Source organism: Lithobates pipiens, unplaced genomic scaffold, assembly GCF_037356315.1.
Source record: "Lithobates pipiens isolate NorthernLeopardFrog02 unplaced genomic scaffold, aLitPip1_a1.2 Scaffold_16, whole genome shotgun sequence".
NCBI lineage: Eukaryota > Metazoa > Chordata > Amphibia > Anura > Ranidae > Lithobates > Lithobates pipiens.
In genome coordinates, this window is record NW_027507748.1 from 254,990,291 (window position 1) to 255,009,042 (window position 18,752).

The following is an 18,752-nucleotide window of genomic DNA, read 5'->3' on the forward strand; positions in this document are numbered from 1 at the left end:
GCTCTCGAGGGGGAACGCCACGCCAAATTTTAAATAAAAAACCAGCATGGGTTCCCCTCCAAGAACATACCAGGCCCCTAGGTCTGGTGTGGATTTTAAGGGGAACCCCCTACGCCGTAAAAATGGCATGGGGCCCCCTCAAAATCCAGACCCTTATCCGAGTACGCAGCGCGGCTGGTCAGGAAAGGGGGTGGGGATGAGTGAGTGGCAAAAGAACAGAAGATAGTGGAGGAGCCCGGGAGAAGAACCGGAGACCTGGAGACGAGGCCGGAGAGCAGGAGAAGAACCGGACACCAAGAGAAGAGGCCGGAAAGAACGGAGAAGTTGGAAGAGCCCCCCCAAGTCAGAAGAAGACCCCTGGAGCTGCCTAATAAATTACTTTAAAAACCTGTCTAGTGTTTTTTATTGACACTTTTTCCCCCTCAGGTGAATACCCATACTCATTCACACAGGGTGGTGGGCCGGGATATGGGGGCCTCCTTATTAAAGGGGGCTCCCGGATTCCGATAAGCCCCCCGCCCACAGACCCCGAAAACCAATGGCCAGGGTTGTCGGGAAGAGGCCCTTGTCCTCATCAACATTGGGGACAAGGTGCTTTGGGGTGGGGGGGCCGCAGGACGCCTCCCTTCCCCAAAGCACCCACCCCCCCATGTTGAGGGCATGCAGCCTGGAGGGGGGGTGCTCACTCGTCCCGACCCCCTTTCCTGACCAGCCGGGCTGCATGCTCAGATAGGGGTCTGGTATGGATTTTGGGGGGACCCTCATGCCGTTTTTCTGGCGTAGGTGTTCTCCTTAAAATCCATACCAGACATAAGCGCCTGGTTTGCCCCTGGAGGGGAACCCATGCCGGTTTTTATTATTAGAGAGGTGACTTTTTCTGTAAAGTCGCTTCAATATAGATGGAGATAAGACATGGAGGCGACTTCCATTGAATTCTATGGGTACAAGTTGCTAGAAGTCGGATTGAAGTTTTACAGGAACCTTTTCTGAAGTTGGTGCGACTGCAGTAGTGTGCATTAAGACGGGTCCATTCACTTACATTGATTTTTTTCATGTAGCGCAACTTGAGGTGACTAGGGGCGACTTGGGGCAAATTTAAGTTGGATCCAAAGTTGCCCCTGTGTGAATGGACTCTAAGTTTATTGTATAGCATTACCTAGTCTAAATTGTGGAACACAGCATTGCATTCATTTAATAAGCTATGTTCATCATTATATCTCTGAATCCTCTAAAACATGCATAAATACTAGAAGAGGTGGGCTTGCTTATTAAATTGTAAAAAATCCTTAAACTATTTCCTAGTAGTATATAAGTATAAAACAGTGCCCGTGCATGCAGTTAACCCCTTATATTTATTCAATACACCCATCCAAAAATCTCTACAGCCCCTGTCCAGTAGTGGTCAAAGTTATTGGTTTTAAAATGCCCCACCAACAAAACTCCTGGCCCTTACAACATCTTTTTGTCCCTGTCTGCCACCTCCACATGTTCTTAGCATTCATGACTAGGGATGAGCTGAACACCCCCCGGTTTGGTTCGCACCAGGACTTTCGAACGGACCGCAAATTCGTACGAACGTTAGAACCCCATTGAAGTCTATGAAGAATAAAAAGTGCTAATTTTAATGGATAATATGCAAGATACTGTCCTAAAAAGGGTTTGGGGACCTGGCTCCTGCCCCAGGGGACATGGGTCAATGCCTAAAATGTTTTTAAAATGGCCGTTTTGGCGGGAGCACTGATTTCAATGATGATTAAAGTGAAAAAAAAGTGAAATATTCCTTTAAATATCATGCCTGGGGGGTGTCTATAGTATGCCTGTGAAGTGCCACATGTTTCCCGTGTTTAGAACAGTCCCTGCACAAAATGACATTTAATGGAAAAAAAGTCATTTCAAACTGCTTGCGTTTTTAATGTAATATCTGGTTCCGGCCATATGGATGAAAATCATTGAGAAAAATGGCATGGGTAGCCCATTACCAGCCCCTTTGGGTCTTGTACGGATATTAAGGGGAACCCATATTAAAAAAAGGAAAGACGTGGGGCCCCCAGGCCCTATATACTCAGAACAGCAGTATACAGGCGGTGCAAACAAGACAGGGACTGTGTAGATTTGTTGTGTTAAGTAGAATCTGTGTGTAATTTTGAACTGGTACATTTTTAAAGTGTAGCTCTAGTCAAAAAATCAATTTTTAAGCTTTTTGGAAAACATAGGGAAGGGTTATCACCCCTGTATAATTTGTTTTGCCGTCCGTCTTTTTTCATCTCACTTCCTGTTGTCTCCTTCCGTTTGCAAGTAGGAGACGTTTGTAAGTTGGATGTTTGAAAGTAGGGGCCCGCCCTATATGCTCTGCAGAAATGGCGGAACAAGGTGTTGGTGTTGCCACAACATTGTAAGCCCACAAAGTGACTCTTGGTGGGTGCTGGAGCGCCCTGCTGTGAACGATTATATCAAGAATTGTAATTACATGCCATTGTTAACCACTTAACAACCGCCCTATAGCCAAATGACGGCTACAGGGCGGTTTCTTATCTCTGGGAGGCCGTCATATGACGTCCTCTCAGAATTCCGCTCTCGCGCGCGCCCCCTGGGGCGCGCACTCGAGAGCATCCGTGACCGCCGGGTCCATAGGACCCGGCGCATCACGGATCACGGTAAACAGCCGCTCATAGCGGCCGTTTACCACGTGATCGCTCCGTCAAATGATGGAGTGATCACTTGTAAACAAACCGGCGTCATGTTATGACGCCGGTTCCTCCCTCCCCCTCTCTGTACCGATCGGAACAGCGGAGGGGGAAGACATCGGTGTCAGCAGCGATGTGGGCTGCATCTGCAGTGCCCACATCGCTGTTCACCGAAAATTAACCCCTCAATTCCCTGCCATTACTCTGCATTACCATGCAACACTCTGCAATACTCTGCAATACTCTGCAATACTCTGCAATACTCTGCAATACCCGCCAACACTCTGCAACACCCGCCAATACCCTGCAACACTCTGTAATGCTCTGCAACACTCTGCAATGCTCTGCAACACCCGCCAATACCCTGCAACACTCTGCAATGCTCTGCAACACCCGCCAATACCGTGCAACACTGCAATGCTCTGCAACACCCTCCAATATCCTGCAATGCTCTGCAACGCAATACTCTGCAACGTCATACTCTGAGATACCCAGCCATAGTCGGTAATACCCTGCAATACCCAGCCATAGACACCCCCCCCCCCCCCCCCCGCTGCCCTCCGGTGCTTCTACCGATTTGCCAATACGATCAAATCCAGAATCTTTTTTTTTTTTTCAGGCTTCCCAGCTTAGAGGTGAGATGCGGGGTCTTATTGACCCCATATCTCACTGTAAAGAGGACCTGTCATGCCATATTCCTATTACAAGGGATGTTTACATTCCTTGTAATAGGAATAAAAGTGATCAAAAAATGTATTTTTGGGGAAAAAAATGTCAAACTAAAATAAATAAAGTAAAATGAACAATAAATTTTTTTTTTTTTTTTTAAAGCGCCCCTGTCCCCATGTGCTCTCATGCAGAAGCGAACGCATACATAAGTCCCGCCCACATATGAAAACGGTGCTCAAACCACACATGTGATTGTATCGCTGCAAACGTTAGAGCGAGAGCAATAATTCTAGCCCTAGACCTCCTCTGTAACTCAAAACATATAACCAGTAAAAAAAAATTAATCGTCACCTATGGGGATTTTTAAATAGCGACGTTTGGCGCCATTCCACGAGCCTGTGCAATTTTGAAGAGTGACATGTTAGGTATCGATTTACTCGGTGTAACTTCATCTTTCACATTATGCAAAAATTGAGCTAACTTTACTGTTTTTTTTTTTTTTTAACCACCAAAAAAAAGCATTCGAAAAATTGCTGCGCAAATACCGTGCGAGATAAAAAGTTGCAACGACCACCATTGTATTCTCCAGGGTGTTTGCTAAAAAAAACTTATATAATGTTTTGGGATTCGATGTAATTTTCTAGCAAATAAATGATGATTTTTACATGTAGGAGAGAAATGTCAGAATTGTCCTGGCTGCTCCAGAACGCCTGATGGTGCTCCATGCATGTTGGGCCTCTGTATGTGGCTACACTGTGTAAAAGTCTCACACATGTGGTATCGCCGTACTCGGGAGTAATAGCAGAATGTGTTTGGGGGTGTAATTTGTGGTATGCATATGCTGTGTGAGAAATAAACTGATAATATGACAATTTTGTGAAAAAAAAAAAAAAATCTTGATTTTGCAAAGAATTGTGGGAAAAAATGCCAACTTAAAAAAACTCATCATGCCTCTTACTAAATACCTTGGAATGTCTTCTTTCCAAAAAGGGGTCATTTGGGGGGTATTTCTACTTTTCTGGCATGTTAAGCCCCGTACACACGAGAGGACTTATGTCCGACAGACTTCCGAAGGAGTTCCGTCGGAGTTCTGCTGGAATTCCGACGGAGTTCTGACAGACTTTTTGGCTGAGCGGACTTGGCCACACACAATCACACTAAACTACGACGGATTCGAACGTGATGACGTACGACTGGATTCGAATAAGGAAGTTCATAGCCAGTAGCCAATATCTGCCCTAGCGTCGGTTTTAGTCCGTCGGAATAGCATACACACGAGCAAATTTTTCGAAGGGACCGGGTCCGGCGGAGTTCCTTCGGAAAAATTTGAAGCATGTTCCATATTCTAAAGTCCTTTGGACTTTGGCGAGTCAAAAGTCCGTTGCAGCCCACACACGATCGAATAGTCTGACGGACTCAGTCCGTCGGACTTTGGATGTTGAAAAGTCCGCTCGTGTGTACGGGGCTTTAGGGTCTCAAGAATTCAAATAGGCCATCAGTACTTCAGGTGTGATCAATTTTCAGATATTGGCGCCATAGCTTGTGGACTCTATAACTTTCACAAAGATCAAATAATATCCACCAATTTGTACTTATTTTTACCAAAGATATGTAGTAGTATAAATTTTGGCCAAAATTTCTGAAGAAAAAATTACTAATCTGCTAAATTTTATAACAGAAACAAAGAAAAATTCTTTTTTTTACTGAATTTTCTGTATTTTTTCTTTTATAGCACAAAAAATAAAAAACCCAGCGGTGATTAAATACCACCAAAAGAAAGCTCCATTTGTGTGAAAAAAAGGACAAAAATTTCATATAGGTCCAGTGTTGCACGACTGAGTAATTGTCATTCAAAATGTGAGAGCACCGAAAGCTGAAAATTGGTCTGGTTATTAAGGGTGTTTAAGTGCCCAGTGGTCAAGTGGTTAAACAGTGGTAGAAAAATTGGGCCTTTGGTGGTTGTGGTGCTGGTGCTGGTGCCACAACACTATAAGTCCTCACAGTTACTCTCGGTGGGCACAGGAACGGGCCCTGCTGTGAAATATTATATCAAGAATTGTAATTACATGCCCCTGTTAAACAGGGGCTGAAAAAATTGGGCTGCTGGCACTGGTGCTGGTGCCATGACACTGCAACCTCCCCCACATACTCTAGTTGTGGTGCAGGAATGAGCCCTGCTGCAAAGCATTGCATAAAAAATTGTAACTAAACGCCCTTGTTAAACAGGGGCAGAAAAATTGGGCTGGTGGCATCACCCAGAACCAAAAATGTTCTTCCAACATATCAGCAGAGGAGGAAGAGGATAGACAATCAACATAACAAGACAGTCACTCAGCATCAGCATAGGCAGTCTTGAAGGGATGTGATATTTCAAAAAAAATTATTTGGTTACATCAGCTTCAGGTGCTTGGTAGCTGTGGGTGATCCAAGACTGATTCATCTTGATGAAGGTCAGTCGATCAACTGAGTCGGTGGACAGGCGCACCCTGTGATCGGTAACAAAGCCACCAGCAGCACTGAAGGTGCGTTCCGAAAGAACGCTGGATGCAGAAAAGGCCAGTAGCTCAATTGCATACTGTGCAAGCTCTGGCCAGTGATCCATCCTCAAGACCCAGTAAGCCAGAGGATTTTCGGTGGGAAAGGTGTCCAAGTCTGACCTTGCCCCTAGGTATTCCTGCACCATGTAAATCAGACGCTGGCGATGGTTGCTGGAACCGATCATACCTTGGGGCTGCGGACTAAAAAATTGTCTGAATGCATCGGTCAGACGGCCACCTTCTCCACCGCTTCTTCTGACCGATGCCTCAGCAACACGTTGTTTGGGAACGCGTTGCACAGACCTTTGTGCAAGGCCTTCCGGATATGTCTCATCTTCTGCTCCCTCTGCGACGGCAAGATAAGGTCGGCAACCTTACCCTTGTACTGTGGATCAAGGAGAGTGGTCAGCCAGTAATGGTCCCTCTCCTTGATCCGAAGAATACGGGGATCCTTCCACAGGCTTTGCAGGATCAGGGAGGCCATGCAGCGTAGGTTAGCTGAGGCATTCGGTCTGGAGTCCTCTGGGTCACTAAGGACAACATGATCCGCAGCTACCTCCTCCCAGCCATGTACAAGTCCACGGGTTTCTTGGGACTGTAAATCATCCCTACAAGACTGCTGCTGCTGCTACTGATGCTAAGTGCCAGCCTCCACCTCCATGCTGACACAATCATCCTCCTCCTCCTCTTCCTGTGTGATGGGTGGGACAGCAGGAACACTGTCTGGATAAAGGGGGCCTTGAGAGGCAAGGAAGTCCTCCTCTTCCTGCCTCTGTTCTGTCTAAAGTGCCCTGTCCATTATTCCATGCAGCGTATGCTCCAACAGGTGGACAAGAGGTACAGTGTCACTGATGCATGCACTGTCACTGCTCACCATCCTTGTGGCCTCCTCAAATGGTGACAGGACAGTGCATGCATCCCTGATCATGCCCCACTGGCATGGTGAGAAAAAACTGAGCTCCCCTGACCCTGTCCTGGTGCTGTAGTCGCACAGGTACTCATTGATGGCCCTCTGCTGCATGTGCAGCCGCTGCAGCATGGCCAACATTGAGTTCCACCAGGTGGGCATGTCACATATAAGACGGTTCTTGGGCAGGTTCAACTCCTTTTGGAGCTCAGCCAGCCGAGCACAGGCATTTTGGAGGCGTGGTGGCGGAACAACCTCCAGCACTACTGCACCTTGTCCTGCATCCTTCCCAGCTGCCAGAAGAGTGACCCATTGGGCCGAGAAAGACAGGTAACGTCCCTGTCCATGCCTGCTGGACCATGAGTCAGCGGTAATATGCACCTTACCGCTGACCGCCCTGTCCAGTGAGGCAAGGACATTGCCTTCCACATGCCGGTAGAGAGCCAGAATTGCCTTCCGTGAGAAAAAGTGGCATTTGGGGACCTGCCACTGAGGAACCGCACATTGTACAAACTCACGGAAGGGGGCCGAGTCTACCAACTGAAAAGGCAGCAGTTGAAGTGCTAACAATTTAGCCAAGCTAGCATTCAACCGCTGGGCATGTGGATGGCTGGGAGTGAACTTCTTTCCACGGTCCAGCAGCTGGGGCAGGGAATTTGACTGCTATAATGGGTCAGAAACAGTGGTGCAGTGCATTGTGGGCCGTGAGCGCCACACGAATTTGGCGCGAATGGCCCATAACGTTCGGTATTCGCCGAACGTGCGAACAGCCGATGTTCGAGTCGAACGTATGTTCAACTCGAACACGAAACTCATCCCTATTCATTACACAGTATTTTCAAAAAAAATATTTTACATTTTCCAGAACAACTGGTGGAGGGATGGAGCCAGATGGGGGGGATGGAGCCAGGTAGGGGATGGAGCAAGGTGAAGGGATGGAGCTAGGTGGGGGGATGGAGCCAGGTGAGGGATGAAGCCAGGTGAGGGATGGAGCCAGGTGGGAGGATGGAGCCAGGTGGGGGATGGAGTTAGGTGGGGGGATGGAGCCAGATGGATGGATGGAGACAGGTGGAGGGATGGAGCCAGGTGGATGGATAGAGTCAGGTGGAGGGATGAGCCAAGGGGAAAGGAGAGGGGGGGTGCAGCCAAGTCGAGGGGGTCACACACCAGTGATAAGGTCTGACTGGAAGTCCTAATCCCCAGTGCTTCCCTTGGGGCCTTTCCAGCTCACTCCACATGTCAGGCAGCAGGCGGCAGTCCGTGTCAGGGTTGTCACCAGTCGCAGGATCAAGAGATGGGGTCTCCTACAGGCTGTGACTCACAGCTCATGCATGAGAGACCTTCTTGAGCCCCTTGCCCTTTCGTACCAGCTAAACATTCGGTTCCACCCCGGGCCCTGGCAGCTGGCAGCTTTGCTTTGGGCTCCTCTAGCTCCAGGCCAAGTGGCCCAGTAGTCTCGGCCCAGTGTGTGTCCTATGACCAGTCCGGACTTGGGTGGATCCATCCTGGCTGCCTCTGTGCACAATGCCACCCGCCCTGCTCTTCCAATGGCTGCACATCACTCAGGGAGGGAGGCGGGGTGGGGCAGGCAGAGAGCTTACACACAAGGCTGCTGGACATTGGCATGGTCGCCCCTGGCTTGGGGGAAGGGGGGGATCTGCCGGCACATTCTCCCCACCCAGCGACTCTGAAGTCAGCCAGATGAAGCCAACCTGCCACTACACAACACACTGCAACGCACCAGCAACCACTCGCCGGGGGGATACGATCCTCTGGAGGGGTCCCAGCAGCTGTGGTTGCACCCCTAGGTGGCAGTGCGTCCTAGGTGGCTGCCTAGTTTGCCTATTTGGAGCACCGGCCCTGTGTGTTAACCCCTTTGCTCCCAGTCCCCAGCACACCTTACATCACCATTTTGCATGCATAGGTGTTTTAACCCTCAGCACCCAGCCCTCAGTGCATTTGCAAGAACTCCTCTAGAACCAATCCTCAGAGCATATGCATTAACCCCTATGTGTCTAGTCCCAAGCACATATACATTAAGCCTTTAGCGAACATTCCCTAGCACAAATGCTTTAAAGTAGTTCTAAAGTCTAATTTTTTTTTTTTACCTTGATGCATTCTCTGCATTAAGGTAAACAAATAAATCCCCATTACTTGTTTCCCCCATCCCTAAACACTTAACTGCTTGCTGCCACAATCAAGCACTGTTCCATCTGCAGCATCGCTTTGCCCTTTTCCTTGTGCAGTGCTCAGTTGGCCTCGCCAGAGTGATAGCCAACCAATATCAGTCCATTGCCCAGTGGAGGTAGTCCTCCTGGGATGGGGATATCCCATGTGGAACTACAAAAACAAAGAAGAGGAAGGCGCAAACCCCTAATGCATTATCCAAGTAAAAAAAAAGGAATTGATTAATATGAAAAGTAACCAATAAATGTACATGGAAGGATAACATGAGGTAGAAAATCCAAGTGTTTCTGCAACCTCACATAAGCTCACTAACATGTTTTGGGGCGCATCCCCTTTCTTCAGAGCTATGCTTCCATGTACATGCTGTATACTTTTGCACCTTTGTGGGTATGTATTTTATTGGTTGCTTTTCATATTAATAAATTCCTTTTTTACTCTGATAATGCACTAGGGGTTTGCACCTTCCCCGTTTTTGTTTTTGTAGTTTTAACTTCATTGTATGGCCATATGTTTTCTTTAGACTTTAGGTTAAATAGTTCCTCCCAATGGTAGAGTCACCATTTAAAGATTTGTATATTGTGATTATGTGCCCTCTTAAGCGACTGTAGTCGTCACTCATAACTGAGGTCTTCCAGTCCACCTATTTACTTTGTTATCTTAGCAGCCATACCCACTCTCACTCTTCTAAACAGGGAGTACCACTGGACAGTCACAAGCCAGTCATGTGCGTTGTCAAACCAGGTTTCTGATATTCCCACAAGATCAAAATCCTCCTCATGTATCAGGAGTTCTAGTTGTTTTATTAACTGGACTTCTAGCATGTGTGTACATATCTTTTAATTTTGTAAACTCGCATATTATTTTATCCTTGTAAAATAGCTAAGGGGCAGAGTCACCCGGTGACATCATGGGGCATGCTGGGTCACAAGGCAGCGGGGTCACCAAGGGGCCCCACCCTTTTATAAGAAATGTCAGACGGAGGAGCAGGCAGTCTGCATGGAGCATTCAACAAGGTCAGTGTTTTGGGGTTTTTTCAGGTGCGGTGGACAGCGTGAGATGGATCCACTTTTTACACATTTTTGGTAAATGGGTAGGCTCATTTACATGGGGGGTGGGATCTGGGTGCTCTTGTGAAAGGGGGCTTCCAGATTCTGATTAGCCTCTTGCCTGCAGACCCCCCAAACAAGGTTCTTTGGGGTGGGGGCAGAGCCCCCCTGTCCCAAAGCACCCCCCATGTTGAGGGCATGTGGCCTGGTATGACTCAGGAGGGGGAGCGCCTGCTCATCCTCCCCTTTCCTGACCTGCCGGGCTGCATGCTCAGATAGGGGTCTGGTATAGAATTTTCTATTGCCAGTGTTCTGTCGAGAAGTGCCCGGGTTGTACTGCGTGATTTTATGATCAGCTTTGTGATGGTGAGACGGCGCCTGGGCACAAAAGCCGACAGAATAATTTTTTCTGTCAGATTGTGCCCCATGCTCCCGTGGTAAGTTCATGTCGGCGAGGGGCGGATTTCTACATGTTGTGGGCTTCACTTTTAATAATACAAGTAATTCCACTGTTAGACAGGTATCTCTGTCATAAAGCTATTTCAACAGTTTTGGCTCTTCGTTTTTTTGTACTGATTTTATAAGCTAATTCATTTTAGTTTAGCAGCTTGGTCTCTTGGTGTGTTTTAGTGCTTGTTCTAGTGACCAATTAGTCCTTCTTCATCAGTTAGATTTTTTTTGTGTACTTTTTGCTTATTTTCTTTTTGATGCAATCTACTTTCTTTATTTGACGTTTCACTGTGTATATCACTTGGATATTTTAACATTTTTATATTCCCTCAAGACAACTGAAGTTCATGTGATGAGTTGATTGTTATTATATGATATTCCAGAAATTGTGATATATACTCATATGCATATCTACATATAGTTTTCTTCATTATAACTATGTTTTATGTTTATTCTTGAAGACCTGATAAAGGGGAAGTGTTGTTGCCCCGATTCCTATAGCAAGTATGTGCAGAACTACCTATGTGGCCAGTCATTACTCTTTTTTTAAAGCAAAGTGTCCACAAATAGCATTCTTCAGTTCATTGAGTTTAGAGCATAGAGACATTTTTTGCTAATTGAAGATGAGGGTTATTTTATTTTACGTGGGATTTTTGAGAATATTTTTGGTGAAATGCATTGAACCAAAGAAAAATTTGTTATTATCTCATAATTTGAGAATGTGTTTAATTTTGTACAGTGTAATGTGTAAAAGGGAGAGGAGGGAATTCGTAATATACAAAAGTGACCCAAAACCATTATAGTTTATTTTACAGCAAACAAAAATAAATCTATTCCACTAGATCCAGTACCTTGAGGCGATTCAGTTCACCTTCCATGCCTTTGTCTCCTCCAGGCTGGATTATTGCAACGCACTTCTCATTGGGATTCCGAGAAAGAGCATGCAGAGGTTGCAATACGTTCAAAACTCTGCAGCGAGGATCCTAATGAGAGTGCGGAAGCATGAGCATATCACTCCAATTTTTAAATCTCTTCATTGGCTGCCGGTCTCTACAAGGATTGAGTATAAGGTCTCTCTTCTTGTCCATCAATGCATACATGGACAAGCTCCACCTTATCTTAAGGAACTTCTTAGATTGCAAAATCTACCGCGTTCCCTTCGCTCAACTAATTTGAATTGTTTAGAGGTTCCAAAAACTAGGTTGAAAACCATGGGAGATAGGGCCTTTTGTGCTGTTGCCCCACGTCTGTGGAATGCTTTGCCTGATAGTCTGAGGGTTTCTCAGTCTACTGAAAATTTTAAAAAGGGGTTGAAGACTTTTCTTTTTAGCAAATGTTTTGTAAATTAAGCGGTTTGTTTGTTTTTATTGTAATTATGTAGCACTTTGAGGTCTTTTGATGGAAAGTGCATTATAAATAAAATTTATTATTATTATTATTATTACCTTTGTAGCGCTATACAAGTCATTCATTCATTCATTCATATTTTTCTTTCAGAGATCCTAACTCAGCAGATGGTGGAGAACTGGTACTTGGAGGATTTGACACATCCCGCTTCTCTGGCCAGCTAAATTGGGTGCCAATAACTGTTCAAGGATACTGGCAAATTCAAGTGGATTCGTAAGTATTTTCTTGTTCAATATTTTTATTGATTAGAAAAGAAAGGAGACAAAAATATACACATAACATAACGTGAAAAAAAATAGCCAAGAGCGTTTGAATGCATTACGTTGAAACTACAGAACAAGTTAAGACCTTTAAAAACAATAGAACCACAAAAAGATTATTTTTTTTTTGAACCATGGAAGTACACAGTGTGAAAATATTATATCCTTAATAAGCTACCACTAACATACTTAAATATAAATTGGACAGATAGAAGCGGGAGGACGTAAAGTTAGGGTAGTGTGGAGTAGGAGTCAAAGGATACATTTCTCTTGTATAACAAGCAATGTGGTCTGCTTTGATCTGCTAATGAGTCACTAAACATGAAATTGAAAGGGTATGAGCTATAAAATTATTAGGATTATAGTATATGAGGGGAAAACTGAGGTGTCTGTAGTTGGGTGATGGATAAAAAAGAAAGTCAGTAGAATAAGGAAGAGGGGCTACTGGGGAATGGGGGAGGGAGGGGGTAGTAAAGAGGGAGGGGGGGCTAGTGAAGATAGACGGAGAGATATAGAAGGGAGATCCCATAAATCAGTTGGAGAGAAGGGGCAGTGTCTGTGTCCCAGAATGAAACTGATGCAACCCATTCGCGATTTTCCTTTCCTTCGATTGCTGAATGTCAATGATTTCATCCGGCCGAGTGGTGTAGTGTGGGGGTGGGCAGCCGGTGCTCTCTCCCCTGTGTCCCCTGCATGCACTGGTGTTTGGTGCAGGCGAGCATACAGTGGCTGCTGGCAGAGTTCCCGGCCTCCGGGGGATACATAGGAGCGACTGGGGGATAGCAGTCATCTATGGATTAACTTTATGGAGTCTTGCCTGAAGTTGTTAACGAAATCCACCGATCTACCTTGTGTTGGTGTGGGAGAGTAGTCAGCAGTGTGAGTAGTGCAGGAAGGAGTGTAGTGGTTAGGGGGTGAGGTAGGTCAGCTTAGTGGTCAGGTATGTCAGTGTAGTGGGCAGAAATCAATCAATGCTAATTTGATAGGTATTCGTTTTCTTAAGGATCTCTTAAGCTCCACTGTTAAGAGTTTGGCAATGCCCACATTTTGGAGTGCTGCACTGCAGGTCACTTTCTCCCTCAGGTATCCCTCATTCAGAAGTTCAAAAGTTGGGAGGTATGCCTCAAACTTACGGTCCTTGTCCGATATATTGGCCTCTATTTTAGCATGTATCATCACTTAGATGATTTAATTTTTAACTGCCAGAATGCATAAATTGGGGTTTTTCCATGCTCTTGTAATTATTTGTTTAGGCATGGTAACCTGCAGGAGTAATTTGAATTGATGAGAGGTCAGATTAGGAGGTTTCTTGTTTAAGAGGGCCACAGTGGGATCAGGGGGAAGAGTATCATCAAAAAGGGTGGATATAATATTAAATATGTGGATATATATTAAATATATGTGCCCAAAATGTTTTAGCTATAGGGCAGTCCCACCAAATGTGCAGGTGTATACCGGGGTAGCACAGCCTCGAAAGCAGTGAGGAGAGTAATTTGGTATACATTTTTGCAATCCTGGCTGGAAACTAAATACCAATAATTAATTTCCAATGCAGCAATATTTTGGGAGGATGATTTGGTGGCTTGCTAGATAAAAATCCAATAAACTGGGTCTAGAGTAATGCCTAGGTCTCTTTCCCACTTGAAGGTGTATGCATCGGCAGTATTGGAAGAGATTCCTAAAAGGAGGGAATTTAAATCTGAGATATGTACTCTCTGGTGAGGGTTTCTTTTGCAGGCACGTTCAAAGAGAGAGATGGCTGGGGTAGAGAAGTCTTTATGAATAAGTGGAGTAAAGAAATGTTTAAGTTGGAAGTAGCGGAAAAGTTCAGAAGAGGGAAGAGCTTAGGTTTTATGGAGTGGCTGGAACTTTTTAATCCCCATGGGTGTCATAAATGTATGAGCTCTCAGAAGGCCAGCCACTGACCAGTTAAAAAAAGGATGATGGCGAGGATCAGGTGGGGTAAAATGCAGGGTTACTTAGGAAGGAAAGTAGGGGGTTGTGTGGGGATTAGACACTGAATCAAGCTTTAGGACAGTCCCAAAGAGCGAGGGAGTGGTGTTTGACCGGTAGATTCAAACATCGTCTGTTCGGCCGTTCGCCAAATTGTGAACGTTACGTGCCAAATTCAAGTAGTGCATCATGGCCCATAATTAACTGCGGCATCGCAGTGAATTGATGGCTGCTGATTGGCCAAGCATGCACTATGACCCGCATGCTTTGGCCAATCACAGCGCAGAAAAAACTGAGAGCCATGATTGGCCAAAGCCAGGGTGGCTTTGGCCAATTATGTCTCAGGGTGTTTAGTACACGCCTCACACTATATATATATATATATATATATATATATATACACAGGCAGTTAAATATATACACAGTAGTTAAAGACAGAGAGAGAGAGAGAGACAGATAGAGTAGGCAGGCAGGTCAGTTAGCTTCAGTTACAGTGTGAAGAGGATATATGTGCATCCCGGGTGTGTTGTATATATATTTATACACTGTATTCAGTTTAGCTAGATCCATTCCTGTTCTTCTCTTCATAATATACTGACAGGCAGGGAGCTGCACTATTTTCACTTGGTGTACTGTGTCCTTTGCACAGTGCGCACCTAAAGTTTTACCTGAATACAAATGCTGGCATTCTCATACAAATACAGGCAGGGAGATGCAATACAATTGCCGGCGCTCTCAATACAGATACAGGCAGGGAGCTGCAGTATTTTGTTTTAGTGTCCTTTACACAGTGTGCGCCTAGCTTTACCTGAATACAGTTGCCGTGTTCTCGTACAAATACAGGCGGGGAGCTGCAGTATTTTCTTTTAGTGTCCTTTGCACAGTGTGCATCTAAAGCTTTACCTGAATACAATTGCCGGTGTTCTCATACAAATACAGGCAGGGAGCTGCAGTATTTTGTTTTAGTGTCCTCTGCACAGTGTGCACCTAAAGCCTTACCTGAATACAATTGCCGACTCTCTCAATACAAATACAGAAAGGGAGCTGCAGTATTTTGTTTTAGTGTCCTTTGCACAGTGTGCATCTAAAGCTTTACCTGAATACAATTGCCGATGTTCTCATACAAATATAGGCAGGGAGCTGCAGTATTTTGTTTTAGTGTCCTCTAAACAGTGTGCACCTAAAGCCTTACCTGAATACAATTGCCGACTCTCTCAATACAAATACAGGAAGGGAGCTGCAGTATTTTGTTTTAGTGTCCTTTGCACAGTGTGCACCTAAAGCTTTACCTGAATACAATTGCCGGTGTTCTCGTACAAATACAGGCAGGAAGCTGCAGTATTTTCTTTTAGTGTCCTTTGCACAGTGTGTACCTAAAGCTTTACCTGAATAAAATTGCTGGCGTTCTGATACAAATACAGGCAGGGAGCTGCAGTATTTTATTTTAGTGTCCTTTGCACAGTGTGTACCTAAAGCTTTACCAGAATACAATTGCCGGTGCTCTCGTACAAATACAGGTAGGGAGCTGCAGTATTTTGTTTTAGTGTCCTTTGCACAGTGTGCACCTAAAGCTTCACCTGCATACAATTGCCGCTGTCCTCGTACAAATACAGGCTGGGAGCTGTAGTATTTTCTTTTAGTGTCCTTTGCACAGTTTGCACCTAAAGCTTGCCTGAATACAATTGCTGGTGTTCTCATACAAATACAGGCAGGGAGCTGCAGTATTTTGTTTTAGTGTCCTTTGCACAGTGTGCACCTAAAGCTTTACCTTAATACAATTTCTGGTGTTCTCGTACAAATACAGGCAGGGAGCTGCAGTATTTTGATTTAGTTTCCTTTGCACAGTGTGCACCTAAAGCTTTACCTGAATACAATTTCCGGTGTTCTCGTACAAATACAGGCAGGGAGCTGCAGTATTTTGATTTAGTTTCCTTCGCACAGTGTGCACCTAAAGCTTTACCTGAATACAACGGTGTTCTCATACAAATGCAGGCAGGGAACTGTGAGACCTTATATAAACAGTTGTGTACCTTTCCAAATCATGTCCAATCAACTGACTTTACCAAAGGTGGACTTCAATCAAGTTATAGAAACTACTCAAGGATGATCACTGGAAACAGGAGGATGCACCTGAGCTCAATTTTGAGCATCATGGCAAAGGCTGTGAATACTTAGTTACATTGTGATTTTTTTTTTAGTTTTTTTTTTTTAAATTGCAAAGATTTAAAACTTCTTTCACATTGCCATTATGGGGTATTGTTTGTAGAATTTTGAGGAAAATAATGAATTTAATGCCTTTTGGAATAAGACTGTAACATAACAAAATGTGGAAAAAGTGAAGTGCTGTGAATACTTTCCCGATGCACTGTATACAACCTACTACAGCAACACAGATATTTACAAAGAAATAAAGTGTTTAAAGAGGGATTCCACCAAAAAAAAATATATTAAAAGCCAGCAGCTATAAATACTACAGCTGCTGACTTTTAATAAATGGACACTCACCTGTGCCGGGTTCCAGCGATGCCAAGGCCGATCGATCGCTCGGCTCTCGGCTGCTGCAGTCACCATTCTAGGTGAGGGAATCAGGAAGTGAAGCGAATCGGCTTCACTTCCCGGTTCCCTACTGCGCATGCGTGAGCCGCGCCGCACAATAGGAAATCTCCGCGCTGTCACTGGGACCCGTGTGTGTCCCAGCAGACAGCGCGGCAGGGCAGGAAATGGCGTAGACTCCCACGGGAGTCTATGCCCGGAAGTGGGTGAAAATACCTGTCTATGACAGGTATCTCCACCCCCCCTCCCCCCTGAAAGGTGTCAATTGTGACACCGGAGGGGGGGAGGGATCCGATCAGCGGAGGTTCCACTTTAGGGTAGAATCCCGCTTTAAATTGCCAGCAAATGACAGCTCCTGACTGCTTCATTCTATTTGTAAATAAAGGGAATTCCATCCATTTATACAAGGTTCTTATCCTAGATAGGAGTCTGATACAGTTGTTACTATGGGAACCCCCCCCCCCCACACAAAGAATAATTCCTTCCAGACCCATGACTTTAATAACCAAATATGGTCATGTCAATATTTGGTCAATGACTTTACCCCATTCCTTTGTATATATATGAGAAATCATCTGCAGAGCTTACGGCAGGAATGAAGAGACAGGGCCGTCGGGTGGCAGTTTTTTTTTTTTTCGGTGGGTCAGTGATTGACATGGATCTATATTGCTGGGCGATGTTATTGACGGTTGACATACTTTGTAGAATTTTTTTTTTGCTCATGGTGTTTGTTTTTTTATTGTTTAATTAATTAATTTATTTGTGAATGAGTAGGAGTACTCATTCATATAGTGGAGTTATATGGGAGCCAAATGGTCCGGTATAGAATTTTTGCTTCCTCATTGTTTTTTTTTTTTTACCTCTTAAAATTCATACCAGACCTGAAGGGCCTGGTATGATTTAGGAGGAAACCCTAGTCTGTTTGTTTATTCTATCTCTTTTGCTTATCCTGGCTCATTATCTTACTGTACATGACATGGCTGTGACATGTCCCCGGAGGCTCCGGGCAGGGTGCCAATTTCCAATAGGCAATTCCAGCAGAAATAGGTACTAGCTCCCTAAAAAGAGTGGCAAAAGTAGAAGGGGGGGGGGGGGGGGGGCGCAGAATCTGTTGAATTTCTCCTTTAAGGTGCATATCCTCACATATCAAGTACACAGCTCTCACTACTAAAATGGGCTAGTCAAAATGATCACATGATCAGGAACAAGACACATTAACTAGTGCCCTTTCATCTTAGGTCATTTGTAAGGTGTTACTACATCAGGAAGATTCTGTAGTCAATCCTTATGCCTTACATGATTTGTTACTTGTTACATGTGGTTTCATACATTACAGTGAATAATCTAAGGGTCCCATTTTTCTCCAGCATACAGGTGGCAGGCCAAGTTATATTTTGCAGTGATGGATGTCAAGCAATTGTGGACACTGGCACCTCGTTGATCACAGGTCCATCAGGAGATATTGAACAACTTCAAAATTATATTGGAGTCACAAATACGAATGGAGAGGTAAGATGAAAATCAGACAACCATTCATTCATGTAAATGGTATGTATGCTATGTATTATTTTAGCTTTATTTATGACACAAAAATGTTGCATTTGTACGTAACACACAAATGTTGCATTCCTAACTTCAAACACCTGCTTATACATGAAATTTCATTCCAATATAAGAAAAAGTGCATGATACCTTATTATATGTACATACTAAGCAACATATCCGATATTGTGAATATTATGTGCCTCCAAATTAATTAAAAGTGCTTAGTGCTAACATCATTCGCAAGTGCCACAATGATAACTCCTTATTTACCATATACAAAGTGCCATAGTGCAGTCGGCAAAGGGACCATATCTACACCCAGTTTGGCTAATATTTTTATGAACAATGAAAATCATAATGTCTATTACAGGAAAAACAAAAAAGAATCCGTTATAAAAGAGATTTACATGTAGCACTAGCTCCTGACAAGCAGGTGCTATGTTTTTTTCAAAGTTAACTTTCCTGAAACCACAGTTTGTTTTTGGGGCTAATTTACTACATTTATGGTTTCAGTGCCAGTCCAGCTGGGTTGCATTGGGTTCTCCTTGGCCGCC

General features: G+C 44.6%; 1 protein-coding gene across 1 annotated transcript in view; it reads left to right on the forward strand.

Moving 5' to 3' along the window:
* Positions 1–18,752, forward strand: part of CTSE (cathepsin E) — a 482,462-nt gene that overhangs the window by 304,397 nt on the left and 159,313 nt on the right. The window contains exons 6-7 of the mRNA XM_077481317.1: positions 11,978–12,100; positions 18,021–18,162. Of these exons, the coding sequence (XP_077337443.1) occupies positions 11,978–12,100; positions 18,021–18,162 (265 nt within the window). The remainder of the gene's footprint in view (positions 1–11,977; positions 12,101–18,020; positions 18,163–18,752) is intronic.